A 13,988-nucleotide genomic window follows, 5' to 3' on the forward strand; every position below is an offset into this window, starting at 1 on the left:
CTGAAGTCGTCTCTCCCTCACACGCGGAGAGGCGGAATGAAGCCAATCAGCAGCCGGACCGCGTTTAGGACTTTGGCCATGATCTGTTTCGGTTGCATCGCGAGGCACCCTCATTGGAAGGCTATTGGCTGTTGCCCTTCACTCCAATACCTATTTTGATTCCCCCATGGGACGACTGCCACCATTCAAGATGCTCATGGCCTCATGCAACCTTGCATTCGTGTCTTGCGTGCATGTGTTGCGTGCGTGCTCTGTGGAGCAGCTCCTGCCGTCGCTGGGGCATTCCAGGCACGGGTCCTGTGAGGGTCTTCAATAGTTGGGGGCTTCGTTGTGTAGAGTAGCCTCACGGGCTCGCCTGCTGGCCTTTGCAGCCATCGATCTTGTGAAACAGAAGAAAAGAAGAACCACCCCAGCGGTATATGCCAGGCTGGGCGGGAAGCGAATGCGAGCTTCCCGCAACCTTCATCAGTCATCTCTGGGTCCGAGCCTTTGCGGGCAGGTCGGCTGCGAGATCCAATGAGATTGCCCAATTGGCGAAGGTAAGTTGGTTATGGGTGTCGGCAAGGGCCCTGCCAAAAATAGATTCTTCACCACACACGTGTTGACAGATGCCGGGCTCCTGCCCACCATCACCACCACTACCACTACTTAGGCTGCCGACTAGAAAGCAGCGAGTGACAGACAACGAGAGGCAGGCATCGGTCCATCGGCCAGTGTTCACCTGTCCGACTGATGGTCGTTGCTTTTTCCCGCCGTGCCTCGCTGTACTGCCTCGTGTGTCGTCGTTCCAAGCTTCGAGAATGCCTGTGCTGCGCCCGCGCTGCTGGGAGCCAGCAACCGGACTACTGGGCACTAACGGCCGCGTCTTGCAGGGGTTCAAAGGGCATGATCCTAGGCTCTCCGCCAGTCTGCCAGATGAATGTTTCAAATCTCCACGTCGCAACATGTCCAATAAGAACATGGATTCTCGTTGAAAGTGCACTGCGACTTCGCTACGCACTTGGTGTACTATGTTGTGTTGGCAGCCAGGGTAGCCGTTATACGTTTCGTGCGTTTGATAGTTGTGTCTCCACCGATCGGCAGCCCAAATGAGCCGACTGTGGAAAAGGTCCTAACACCCCATACGCCCATAAGTGACAGGCATGAGCGAAAAGAACCCTGTCACCCAACCGACGAGGCCCTGCAAATATGAAATTGGGGGCCAAGGGTTGATTGCCAGACCATTGGAAGAGTCCTTACGATATGATACCTATCGGTGTCTATTGTAACTATTCCAGTCAGGTCGGTTTCCTGTCGGAGGAGCGAATGTCCGGGTGCACACTCGCCGGCCGAGTCGATAAGCTTCACCCGGTTCGCAGCAACAGCCTGAAGCTTGTAAAGATAGAAACACAGAGCGCTGTCTCGCAAAGAGCAAAGCTTAATTGGGAGCGGCCGAGCGATGCAAGCGGAAGGCTTGTTCAGAGTAGTTCCGGCTCCCGCGACAAGCTTCGACGCTTCAGAGTGGCTGGAGTACGCGCGAGTCGGCTATCTCATTTACGACATGCTTGTCCGCAGTTGTGAAGGGACAGCTCTGGCGGTGGCATCGTGGGTCGCGGCCGAACAGCGTGGAGCACCGCACCGGGCTTGCCTGATAGAGGGCACAGCGATTCCAAAAACTGGCGGCGTATGCAGTGTCCTTCGGCCGCGCCCTGTGATTGGCCCAGCTGTCCGATGACATCGCCCATGCCCGTGGGCCATAGGCTATGACCCAGAGTGACCCATAGTCGTTGGGTGGGAAGTATAGGCCAAGGGGGCTTTCGTCTCTTGGGTCCTGGCTTGCCTGGGTCCCTGCCATGGGGGGGATGCTACCTAACGCCCGTCTAGTGCCGACTGGATAGCCCTACGGACCCGCTGTGGTGGGAACCAAGGGACTCAGGGAGGGGGGGTGCTGGACGGGGGGAAAGACAAAGTCCCCTCTGCAACTTCGCAACATCTCGCCGCTTTTACCGGCGAGCCACCCTTTTACGAGGCACCCATTTAGGAAATAGGGCCAAAATACCTGGGTACATCCAAAAGTCCCCTTCGCCCACCCCTGCCGGCTGGCGGTGGTGCCCGCTGGGCCTTGTACCTTGTCTTTCCACACCCAGCCCGCAGCCTGGGTGTGAGGCGCGGGTTAGCACCTCTCGTCGAGGTACCTAACGTTGCATTAGCCTTCTTGGAGGTCCCAAAAGGCGGGCTTCGCATTTGCACGCCTTGTACGGACACACAATGTCGTGCCACCCTTGCCGGCCTGCTATGTAGGGTAGGGGGTACGTACCCAGAAGTTCCCAAGTCGACGTACCGGCCGCATGCCGCAGGGCAGGGGTCCTTGACGTCTGCAGCGGCCTTTCGTCGTTCATCTTCATGGCTGAAGTAGCCGGGCAGGATGTCAGTCCTTCTCGTCGGTTGTATATTTATCTAGTCTCCCCTCCCGTCCTCTTCCTCACTTGCCTTCGCCTCAACATCAGATCAGCCCTACAGTAAGAGAGCATCTTTACTCAGAGGTATCTGACGACATCATCTTATATCCTTCACATCCTACCTAGTAGTCAACTCACCTGTATAACCTGTGGTTAAGTGGATCAGCACTTGCCTGTTCAACTCAGCTCCAATGTTTGCCATGTCGCAACACCAATACACATATGCCCAGGCCCAGGCGCCGCCGAGGCAGTATTCCGCACACGGAACCAGTAGTGCCTTCTCTAGCTCAGCGAACCCTGATGAGGACTGGACCAAGATTTCCGATCTCGCTGAGCGTAGAAGAATACAAAACCGGATTGCTCAGCGCAACTACCGTATGTTACATCCTATACGCCGCCGGCGGGGGCTTTCCAAGAGACATTCGACTAACAACTTACAACAGGCAAGAAGCTCAAGAGACGCTTGGAAGACCTGGAGAGACGCGCTGGCACCTCAGATGGCTCCTCGCCCGCCAGTGGATCGGAGAAGCAAGGACAGACCAACAAGTCCTCCAAGAAGTCCCCGTCGAAGACACAAAAGTCCAACGTCATGCCCCAGAAGCCCGTCCCGGCACCTCAATTTACACCGCCCATGACCCACGAAGACGAGCTCATGTTCCCGTCGTCATACGATGAGAGGGAACGATCGCATACGCCTCCTTTCATGCCCTACTCGGCATACCCTCCGCCCGACGAGATGCTTCTGCCGCCGTATGGGTCGGCTCAGGCCTACCACCCCATGACAACCGCGGATGGCTACCCGAGCTACATCGCGACCACCACAGTCCCCTGCACACTGCCGTCGATGACCCACTTCAGCGATGCCATCAAGAGGGAGCCTTACCCGGAGGAGTCATTGTCGCCTTACATGAACTATGGCTTTGTACCGGGGATGGATATGAACGCTCAGAACCCCTACGATACCTCGAACCCTCATGTGAGTCATGTGCGCCATAACTCCCACCGAGCAACCCGTAGCTGATCGGTGATGCCAGACTCCACCACTTTCTCACTCTTTCGATCACTCGGCGAACTGTTCTGACTCTGGCTACGACTACCCGACAACTCCGCTATCGATGCCAGACTCGCCGGAGTTGATACAGCACCAATTATGAAAGCATGGATAGAGGATTAGACAAGATGCTCACACGAGCATTATTATGATATATACAGTGGGGCATTTTCTCTGAGGGTTTACTTTTCTCATTATTGGTGGCAAGCGGCGGCGCAAATTGCTTCTGGTCGAAGTGCTCGACCTTGCAGGAAATGGATTATGGAGCTGGTCATATTCTCTACGTTCGTCTCACTGCCGAGCTGTACGTGACGGCTCGTTGTACAGTTAACAACATGAATTCAAAATAGCATTCAAAGCCAAAGCCTCATCTTCCCTCTATTCCACTTGTGACTATCACCACGGACGGGCTTGAGATACTAGTTTGTCCAGCAAAATTGCAGTGCATCTTTCTACTAGAAGGAGGGTGTGTGGAATCAGCATTTGACCCTCTGAAGCGAACGCCGAACGCCATGTTCGGCACTCCGCAAGTCTAGTTTCTCTTCAGTGATATTGCCATAAAGGTACTCACCGGACGGAGACCAGCGGAAGTGGCTTTCCGACTCATGGTGCTTATAGTGCTAGCAGGAAGCCAGGCGCTTGCGGTAGTTGGAGGATTAGGCCTTTACTAGCCAAAATAGCACGGGTAGCCGGTCTGCTGCAATAAGAAGCTTGACTGCAATCCGCCCAATGGAGAGACGACACCAGCACAGACGCCAATCGTCGTGGGCACGGGACAGGTTGGCCGCTGGTGTCCCCCACGATCCTCCACACATGATGAGCTGTAGTTGTGCCCAGAGACATATCGGGTACTTACCAAACTGATCATCAGAGGGCGCCGTCTGCGGATGAATTCATACCTTGTGAAGTGTATTGCGGCAAGGCACATGTTTTATCTAGGTCATCTCCGATACAAGGTACCGCTCAGGGCGGATCGAAGTATACTTCCACTGCCATGACCTTGGACGCGGGCTTTTGAGTAGCAATAGTGATTTTTTTGGGTTGCCAGCAGGCTGCAGAAAGACTCTCTCTCCACAAAATACAGACCCTGTGCTTTCGTACTCTACCATAAGTCGCAGATCATACTATGTACGTACAGGGCTGAACGAAGGTCCCAGAATTAAAGATGGGGCGTGAACCTGAGTTATGGGCTCGGTGTTGGTTAGCACGGGGGCGCGGTATTGGCACAGACACATTAGCTTTCATCCCCGTTTCCCGATGTCCCTAGCCCGCCTGGCTATGCTGAGGCTGGACAGGGGCGTAACTCTTGGGGATTTGGCGGTCGTGATCTTGAATTTACTCTAGATCTCTCATTTAAGCAAGAGATGGTATCGGTTCTGCCTTGTTGCCCCAACGAGCGTTCTGACAACATGGTGTTCACCACAGGGAAGTCCAGGAAACACTTATTAAGACTAGGCCAAGACAGGTCGATTCGTGGGCTGTTGTTGCCGTGACGGTGTTTACATAGTTCCATGGAGTTTGTAATCCTTGAAGCCGGCAGACATGATGTCCATGTTGACCCCTGGGGGCTCGTGGCCGGGGTTCGCGTCGGCAGCAGTGGTCGTAACTCCGACCAATCACAGCGCCAGATATACGGCGACCAACCCTGCACTGTTGCGCCAGGCAGTGCAGTTATGTATTTCCTTCTAATTTCCACAGCTCATTGCAAGAATAAGGTTCTATACTCCGTGATAGGATTACAATGCGCTGTGTTCCCAGAATTGCTGAGTGTGCATCCCGTTCACGATTGTTTCGTCTCTGCTTCACAGCAAAAGAATCTCCGTGCTTAAAGCCGTCCAGCCGAGCCCCAGGGCTAACGATGAGTCGTCGTCATGAGGTCACCACACCGGAGCTTCCAAAGCTTCGAACTCTAAAATTAGCCCCCAATGGCCTGGCTTGCAGATCTACTGTAGCTAGCTTTTGATTCCCTGATTCCAGATAGTACAGTATCAAACCACAACTGCGCAAGCTCGCAGGCTATCTGACTAGCACTCTTCTATTCTTAATCGGCGACCCACTGCTGGATTGCTTGATTGGTAATCCGCGGTGACTCTTCTGTTGTGCAGGGTTTGGTTGCACCTATCGACTGCAGCCGACGACTCCGTCGGTCCCTGTGCTTAAGCGATGGCCGAACGACGACTCGACCTGTTTGGCGGAGACGCGTGAGTTTCTCTGGCTCTCGAACCGCTGCTCTACTTTTGCTTTCGATGAGGCTAATTAGCCCTCCAGGCCATGGTCTTCAGATGCCTGGACGGCTTCGGACGATCGGGTACGGGGCGGCAAGAGCCGGTCGTATCTCGACTGTCCCTCAACCTCAAAGGCCGTGTTCCACGGTGATTTAGATATCACCGCGCTTGGGGGCGCTGGTTTTGCCTCGCAGCGCACTGTGAACGGCACGCCATGGGACCTAGACGCCTACGATGGGCTCCTCCTCAAGACTGGGAAGGGCGACGGCAAGAAGTACACGTTAACCCTCAAGGACGAAACTCTACCCAAACGCCCCGATGGTCGGGAGCAAAGCACCGTCAGCTGGGAGTTCGACTTTGCAACCCATGGAGAAGAGCGATTCATCCCATGGGACGAGTTCAAGCCCACGTATCGAGGTAAACCAAAGCCCGACGCGAGGCCGCTTGACCTCAAGAACGTTCAACGAGTCAGCATCATGATGCGGAGGTACGAATACTGAAGTCCTGGTATATCATGTTTGTGCTAATCGATTGCAGCTTCTTTGGTGATCAGCAAGGACCCTTTCGGCTGGAGATCGAATCAATAGCCGCAGCTCTAGAGCCCACCAAACAGCCGCGCGCAAGTCATCAGACGTCCGGCACCGATTCCACTGCGGGCTATCCAGAAAAGATTGCCGATTCAGCGCCGAAATCCACATGGCTATCCTGGTTCTGCGGCATGTTTCGGACCTGATTCTGCGGTCTATGTAGAAAGCAATGTTAACTCGCGATGTTCATTAAAACATAAGCTTGTGCTCAGCCAAAGTAATGAGAGCGGCAACTCCTGACATGCAATACAAGTCTCAATCTGGCCATCTCATATGTACTCCTTCAATTCTGGTGAGCGCCCGAAAAGTAGAATGTCATACCCCTGAAAGTCTAAGTATGGGATCATGAGAAGGACACCCAGGTGCCACTTATGCGGCCCCGGATCAGAGTCTAATCTTTGCCAATTCGTATTGATCTATGGTGGTCTGAATCGTGCTGCATTCAAAAAGTCTCATGGGTTCTATGAAGGGACGCATAGCCAGCTTCAAAGTCCAATGCATCCACTGACAAGGGAATTCGGCAATCTGCAACCGAAATAACGTGCTTACGGTAACATGTCAAGGTCTTGGCTTCTGACTTCTATCACTAAGTTTGATGGGCATGGTTTTTGACATGGTGTAAACGTGTCTGTCAGAATTTAATCTGCAGACGGTGAGCAGTAACGCCTCAGCCTATGAGGGTTTGATGGAGGGACTCTTGACAGGCTCCTAGCGCTGACTGTACCATTCTTCTCCACGAGAATAGGTAATGCAAACAGGCAAGTCGGCCAGTATAGTTCAGGACTTTCCATATGTCGCTTCAGCGAGTTTCGACGACTCCTTCAACGGTTCCAAGTGTTCAATATGAGTAAACTTATGATGTAACGAATCAAATCATACCAACCCCCTAATTTAGTACACAGTCAAAGTATCATGTAATTGGCGTTGATGGACTCGAAACGAGACCATCACGCAAAATATACAAGGGTGAAAACAACAATAGTTTGAGTTTCATCATATCAATAGCCAACCACAACCTAGCCATCGATCAATATGTGACCTCATCTCATTGTTCACAACGGACATTGTCGTTCAGACAACAGCAGTCACAGATATGTCAGGCTTTGGTACCCGTTTTTGCCGGCGGATTTCAGAAGCACTTTTGTACTCTAGCCAGTGACTGGGCCAACTCGGCCTCCAGACTTTTGCCCCTGCACATCTGCAAGCGGAGAAGATTCTGGGCCCTGAAGTAGGCCGTGGAGGATCTAGTAGGTGTTAGCGACGACCCATAGAGGAGTTCCGGGTGTGTTGATAGCAAGCCCAGTGACTCATTGCCGTTGCCCATCCTTCTTGCCAACATCCTGCTAACCTCACTGCCTCCCTACCGCGCTGCATTGTGAAAGGCGCATGCCGGGTTTCCAAATAATGTCCTTCGACCACAAGGTCGCGTTCTCTCCCCCTCTTTGCTTTGGTTAGCGCCAGATGCTATTCCCAGTGTCTCCTACGCCATGTAACCTTTCTTTGAGTGCTGACAAAGCGTTGCCTGTCCGCGAGTGCCGAAGGCAGTCAGCAGGATCTGACATGCAGCCAATCAAAGTTGTATATCGGTTTTGGACAAATCTCTCCTCCGCGTCTGAAACACGTTGCCCCCATCGGAGTTGAAGGGCTCTACCAGGGTGTCCAACGTACACACATTTCTGCCTTGGGAAAGCGGCGATTATAGAATCCTTATACGGAGTGCCAGTGAACCGCGTGGTCGAGACCGACATTCACCAACTGCAGGAGATTCCACACGAGTGTGTTTGCCGCCACGGCGGTGTAGGGGAGGGCCATGGAAATGATGCCAAATCCGCCGTACCGCGTTGTTGGCCTCCCAGTGCTTGCGATTGTCACCTGTCTTCTAAACTGCTGCGCCTTTCTTACACCTAGATTTTAATATACGAGCAGTCCAGCAAGGCATCAAAAGCCAGTTCGCCTCTAAAGCGGCCACTGGAGACGACTTCAAAGGTTCGTTATCCCGAATGACCTTGTGTCGGTCCTTAAAGAGAAGCTGGTCGCCACCACCACTCTCATCCTCTCCGCCCCGTAACTTCCCCCTTTGGCCCCCAAAATCTTCAACAAAAGCCACTCCTTCGCCGATCGTCGCCATGCATGTCGAACCATACTCCCACGCGATCTAGACCCGTAAGGACGTGCCTCCCGTAGGACTTCCGCATTCCGAGAGCGCCGGTGATAGGCGCCTCTGGAAGGAAGTAGCAGGGGCAGACACAGCTTCGACCTCGAGCCGCGATAGAGAAAGTGCAAGGTTGCTAAACCGGGCAAAATACTCTCAAGAACACCCTTCCCTTTGACCCCCGAAGCGAGCCGTCTGATTGAACCCGGGGGAAATGAAACAAGGATTCTATGAGCGCAGGTGCCGGGCGAAGGATTCAGCCAACGGACGAGGTACTGTCAGTACCGAACCTCGTACTTCGTACTCACCCTCGCACCCACGTTTAGCCCTGCATGGCATGAAGTAGGATTGCGGCAAGGACATGATCACCGGGCTGGAGTGTCAGGTGATATTGTCCAGGAATTGCACGTTCTATGACGAGCCTGCCAATCGGCCACGGGACGGTGTTGTGGCTCTCCCTATCTCCGGCTTCCTATGCTTGTAACATGATATGATCCTCCAGGGTTCGCATCATCACGCATCTATGTTGCCTGGTAGGGCGGATATTGAGATATTGACCGTCCCTTGCGAAAAGTACTAAGAGAATGTATCCCTTCTGTGCCTCGCACTGAAACGCCGCATCGATTGATGGCCGGTGCCTCTCTTGCAGAGCCCAACAAAAACATCATGATCATGGCCCAGCTATTCAAAGACATTGCTACGCAACGTTATCAATCACATTACAAACCAACCCCATGTGCCTCCGGCTCGCCGCCAACAGTAACCCAGTTTAACCCTTGCATTGGCGAAAATCCTGCGATGCTTGACAACTCTCTCCTGATGGCCATCAAAAACACCGACAAGTCCGCGCCCGCATCGGCGCCGAGAAGGATAAAACAAGGAGACAGGCCACGTGCGAGTCCGGGATGATAGCCCACACACACGCGCGCACACACACACACACACACCACAAGTAGTGCACCATCCTATTGCGCACAGCCTCCCACCCCTTCTTACCCCCTTTCTTACCCCGTAAAGCCGCAACCTTACCCAGGTGCCCCAGCCACGCTCCAACGCGGCCCCGTGCCGACGTTAATTGCAGCTTTCCCCCTCCCCTCCCCAGCCTCCGCGGAGACTCGCGCAAGCGCAAGCGCAAACCGCAGCGTGGCCCGGCGAAGCGGCGGCGTCCCGGAGGACACTTCGGCCCCCACAAAGGCTATTCGGTGCCCTCCCCTTCCCAGCGCTGCTCTAACGAGAACGCTTTAAAGCCTTCGAAGCAGTCCGTCTCGGACAGACGACAGAGGCCACAGACAAGCTCCCTGTGTGAGGGTTGCCGCATCCGGACTCGCGACCTCTTTAGTCGCGCGCCTAAAAGCGTGGGCTCAACCTTCGGACATGGATGATATCCTGTGTCTGCGCCCTTGGCATGACGCGGGAGTTTTGATAGCCCGGACACGGACTAGAGGCGGCCGCTAGATCGCGCGGTATGTTACAAGGCAGACATTGTCAAGTCGATGCGTGTCCAAGATAGGGTCGAGTCATGTGGCTTGACGATCGTGCTGCACAAGGACTTGAACACCTCTAGTTACTTAACAGCTTGTAGCTTGGGCGGATGGCGCCGGTTTCTTGTCCAGCAATGCCATGCTAGCCGCGTTCAGTAATTCGTTGAGCCCATATAATTCTCTAAGCTGGAGCTTTAAGTATCGGGAGGATGGCCTTAGGATACAGATTGCCGACGGGTCCATAACGGCCCCGTTTGCTTTCGACCGGAGTAATCTAGTACCGGATATCCACGTGTTTTGTCGATCCTCCCAAATTCTATACCAGGAGCCTATCATAGTTATCCCTCCATGACCAGAGGCGAAGGCCTCGAATACATGATATCTCCACACCCAGCATGGTGGGCATCCGGCCCTATCCCGGTTTTTCGGCTCCACGATCCCCGGTGCGCCTTTCCCATTGCAAGTCTAACCATACCCGACTTGCACCAGAAAACAAATAGGAAAACTGACTGAGCTGATTATACATGATTGTCTATACCGTAGGGAATTTCCCCTTTGGGTCGGCATGCATAGACATAACCGAAGGAGCACCGCCCTATAGCACGGTATGAATAACAACATAAGAAAGATATGGTATCGTGAAATGCCGAAACAAGCGGCCCCTGTTCTATCCCTGCGTCCGTATTGACTTTCACCGGGTCCCCAACTCCAGATTGACAACCAAAAAAACACGCTAGACTTGAGTCGCTCCTGAGTAAGGAGCACGATTGGCAGCTCCTACGAGACTCTAACAATCATCCCGCCTTCAACTAAAAGTGGAGATATAGACGGATCTACGATCCTGGCGTGACCAGCGGATCTCGCTTCGGATCTCGTCAAGAAGTCTCGGAAATTGTAGACACGGAGAATTGTTCAGAATCACTGCTGAACCCGCTGTCGCCATCGTCGTCACTCTCTGTCATGCTGCCATAGCCGGTATCGGTGTCGATATCCATCCCAACCACACCACGGGTGACAGCCAGGCATCGTTCAACCATTTCTTGCTTGACCTCGGAATCCAGCCAGCTGTCTTTGCCGATCCAGATTCGTAGGCTGCCCGACAGACGTTCTAAAGCACGGCTGCAAGCATCTGCGGCGAGCTCGTGTCCTGCGAGACGATTGACGAGAGTAAATGCTGCAATATATCCCAAAAGCGACATTTCGCTGCCGACGTGGATTTCGTCCTCGATGATTGGGTAGATACTGACGGGTTCCTCGGGGGGTGCATATCGCTGCAGATGAGCTATCGCCTTCGCACACTGAAGAGACATGTATATCTCGGCTTGAGATGACATGGAATCCGGTATGTCAATAGAAGGAGTATCCGGCTGGGGAGATGCATCGGCACCCTCACAGCAGTTCGCAGACGCTGTGCACGGCCCGATAGCCTGGATCACTGCAGCAATGTTGGCACCGCGTCTCTCGTTGAAGAGAACAGCGCGGGCGACAAGGGCGCGGTTCTGTGCAACTGAGCCCACAGGAGCGGTCCTGATGGCCAGGGTGATGCCCTCTTCGACTAGTTGTGTAATGTCACCGTCTTCGTCACCCCGAACGAGGAGGCTGTTGGTAAGTGCTGTCTGAAGAGTAAGGCTTGACCACCAGGCTGCGACGGCATCCATGGGAGAGCGGACGGCTCCGTCATCGACAACAGAGTCCATGCCATCGGTGGCTCCAATGGCGTTATACTGAGTTTCGCGATTCCAAGCCAGATTGTGGGCGCGTTGAATCACACTGGGGTTGAGGACCTCGTCTGCATCTTGCTCTAGTAGTATGGTGAGGTGGTCCGGAATGTCATCATCCGATTGCTCCTGGCCACCACGGCGCAGCTGGTTGAGAAGTCGATGCAGCTGTTTCGCCTCGTTCCACTTGGCTCTGGCCATCTTGGAGGCCATCGTGTTGAAGATACTGTGCTGCACTCCTGTTGAGCCCAGCTCCCACAGCAGAACCCGGATGTGTAATGCTTTCAGCATCAGCCTCAGCGGTGTGTCAGGTAAGGTGCCAGATGCGAGCAGTGTGAGGGTCAGGCGGCTCTTATTGATCTCGACATCTCCACCAGCCAGCTGGGCGTCGAGAGCGATGGACCAGGCCTTGATGCGGGCGGCTTCTTGCTCCTCGGTCAGGCCAGTCAACATCTGATATCCGTTCACGCCGATCAAGTTCCGTACGCTCAATTTGAAAGTCTTCAGACCCAAGGCGGCAGCCTCAAGGAAAAAGTTATGCCGAGGAACCCACACCGTCTGAATAGCGGTAAGCCACGCTTGACGCCGCACTTGAATGGGTGCGGCCAGTGAGGGTGCTGACGCCAGGGAGGTTGCTGCTGATCCCTTCGTAGCTTTGGGCTTGGGTGCGCCTCGTCCGAATAGTGACGGGAAGATTGCCCACCAGATGCTTCCAATGATCAACATGATCTTCAGAGAGAACAAGATCTCACTGGCAGCGAAGTGATAGCCCATGAGGTTCACGTTCAGGTAAGACATGGCTGAGCCAATCAGCTGAACAGGGAGGGCGAAGAGTCCGCGGCCTCCAGTTTCTTCGTTGCTTTGTTCGTTCTCACGTACAGCCTCCAAGATCATAAGACCGGCCAGAGAGCCAACCATCAACTTGCCAAAGTAGGGACCGGCGTTTTGCCAGCCTCCAGCTTGCATCTGCTGCTGTTGTTGATGGATCTGTTGCTGACGGACGACTGCTGGATTGGGCCTCCGGAAGGGCTGCTGTGGAACTGGGTAGGGCTGGCCGACGGCCATTTGTGCTTGGATAATCCGCTTCAAGTCATCGGGAACTTGAATCATACCCTGGGGGTCGCCACGACCACCGGGTGTTGCACCCATGGGAGGGGAGTTTGCTAGTCCATTGACGTCGTGGGGGTAGTGTCCCGGAGTTGGTGACTGTTGAACTGGACTGATGCCACCATTCATGGCGCCAGCCATGAAGAGCTTCTCAAACGCAGCAATGCGTGCCTGCATGGCGTTGTTCTGATCTGCCAAGCGGTTATTGCGCTTTTCCAAGTGGCGAATGTACTCTGTAGCTTTACTCAAGACCTGTTCTCGGGATTAGCCATCATGATCACGATGACGGACCAACATTCGGGGAGGGAACCAACCGTTGCCTTGTTTAGTTTATGCGCTGGGGTTAATCCGTGCAGCTCCTCTCTGTCTGCTGTGGTGTCCTCGCCTCTGGCACTCTTGGACATGATGCGCAAGCTGGGTACGCTGTCGCGCAGAGCGGCTATCTTATCGTTAAGGTTGGTGCGGTATCTCTTCTCGATCATGTTGTGAGCCGTCTTCTTTACCGGCTGATGACCATCCTCGTCATCGTCGTCGTCGTCATCATCCTCCACAGAAGACTTGCGCTTGCGACTGTTTGCCTTGTCACCCCCAGGCGGTGACATGGACGACGACTTGCCTGCCGAGTCGGGGCTTGATTCACTCTTGGGCGAGTGGTACTGCAGGTGAGATGGCATAGCAATCTTCTGCAGGTGATGGCGCTGAGCCTCTGTCAAGGTGTTCATGGTCGCGGGAGGCATGCCGTTTTGTGGCTGCATGGGATAGGCCAGACCATTGGTGGTGGGAGGCAGGAGTTGGCCGGTCCCGGGAGGCGTGATGGACGCCTCTGGCCTCTTGGGGGCCTGGTGGTCGAGGTCGTTGGGGTTGGGCAGGGCCTGGACGTGCTTCCAGTCCTCCGCATAGAGGGGAGCGCTGTCAAAAGTGGTGGTGAAGGGAGGGCTGTCGCCGAAAGCCCACGAAGGATCAGCGAAGAAGGCCTCGCTGCCCTCGGTGACTGGCACCCCGGATTCGTCGAAGAAGGCCATGGTTGAAGATGCGTGAGGGACCTCGGGCGTGTGAGGCTAGGCTGACCGTCTCTTGCGGCGCTGCCAATGGACAGTGCTCGGGAATCAGGACAGCAATGCCCGACAGGGCCAAAAGGTGGTCTGATATCAGCCCAGAAAACGCTGATTTTAATATCGTACGGTGGTAAGAGGGCGGAAATGCGAGCCGGGGCGAACGCAGTTGGAGGG

At 54.3% G+C, this 13,988-nt stretch overlaps 3 protein-coding genes across 3 annotated transcripts; 2 read left to right on the plus strand and 1 right to left on the minus strand.

The window, feature by feature from the left end:
* Positions 1 to 2,629: 2,629 nt before the first annotated feature.
* Positions 2,630 to 3,592, plus strand: JN550_004732 (uncharacterized protein; the record flags this gene model as incomplete). Its single annotated transcript, XM_049316280.1, has 3 exons — positions 2,630 to 2,813; positions 2,882 to 3,414; positions 3,473 to 3,592. 3 exons carry the CDS (start codon positions 2,630 to 2,632, stop codon positions 3,590 to 3,592), a joined length of 837 nt encoding a protein of 278 aa, XP_049173353.1.
* Positions 3,593 to 5,652: 2,060 nt separating this feature from the next.
* Positions 5,653 to 6,447, plus strand: JN550_004733 (uncharacterized protein; the record flags this gene model as incomplete). The annotated part of the gene is made up of 3 exons (XM_049316281.1): positions 5,653 to 5,690; positions 5,758 to 6,201; positions 6,252 to 6,447. 3 exons carry the CDS (start codon positions 5,653 to 5,655, stop codon positions 6,445 to 6,447), a joined length of 678 nt encoding a protein of 225 aa, XP_049173354.1.
* A 4,362-nt stretch (positions 6,448 to 10,809) lies between these two features.
* JN550_004734 (uncharacterized protein) lies at positions 10,810 to 13,781 on the minus strand (the record flags this gene model as incomplete). The annotated part of the gene is made up of 2 exons (XM_049316282.1): positions 10,810 to 13,011; positions 13,074 to 13,781. The coding sequence occupies 2 exons, from the start codon at positions 13,779 to 13,781 to the stop codon at positions 10,810 to 10,812; spliced, it is 2,910 nt and encodes a 969-aa protein (XP_049173355.1).
* Positions 13,782 to 13,988: the final 207 nt, after the last annotated feature.

Source organism: Neoarthrinium moseri (genome assembly GCF_022829205.1).
Source record: "Neoarthrinium moseri strain CBS 164.80 chromosome Unknown scaffold13_Wmoseri_CBS_16480, whole genome shotgun sequence".
Classification (NCBI taxonomy): Eukaryota; Fungi; Ascomycota; class Sordariomycetes; order Amphisphaeriales; family Apiosporaceae; genus Neoarthrinium; species Neoarthrinium moseri.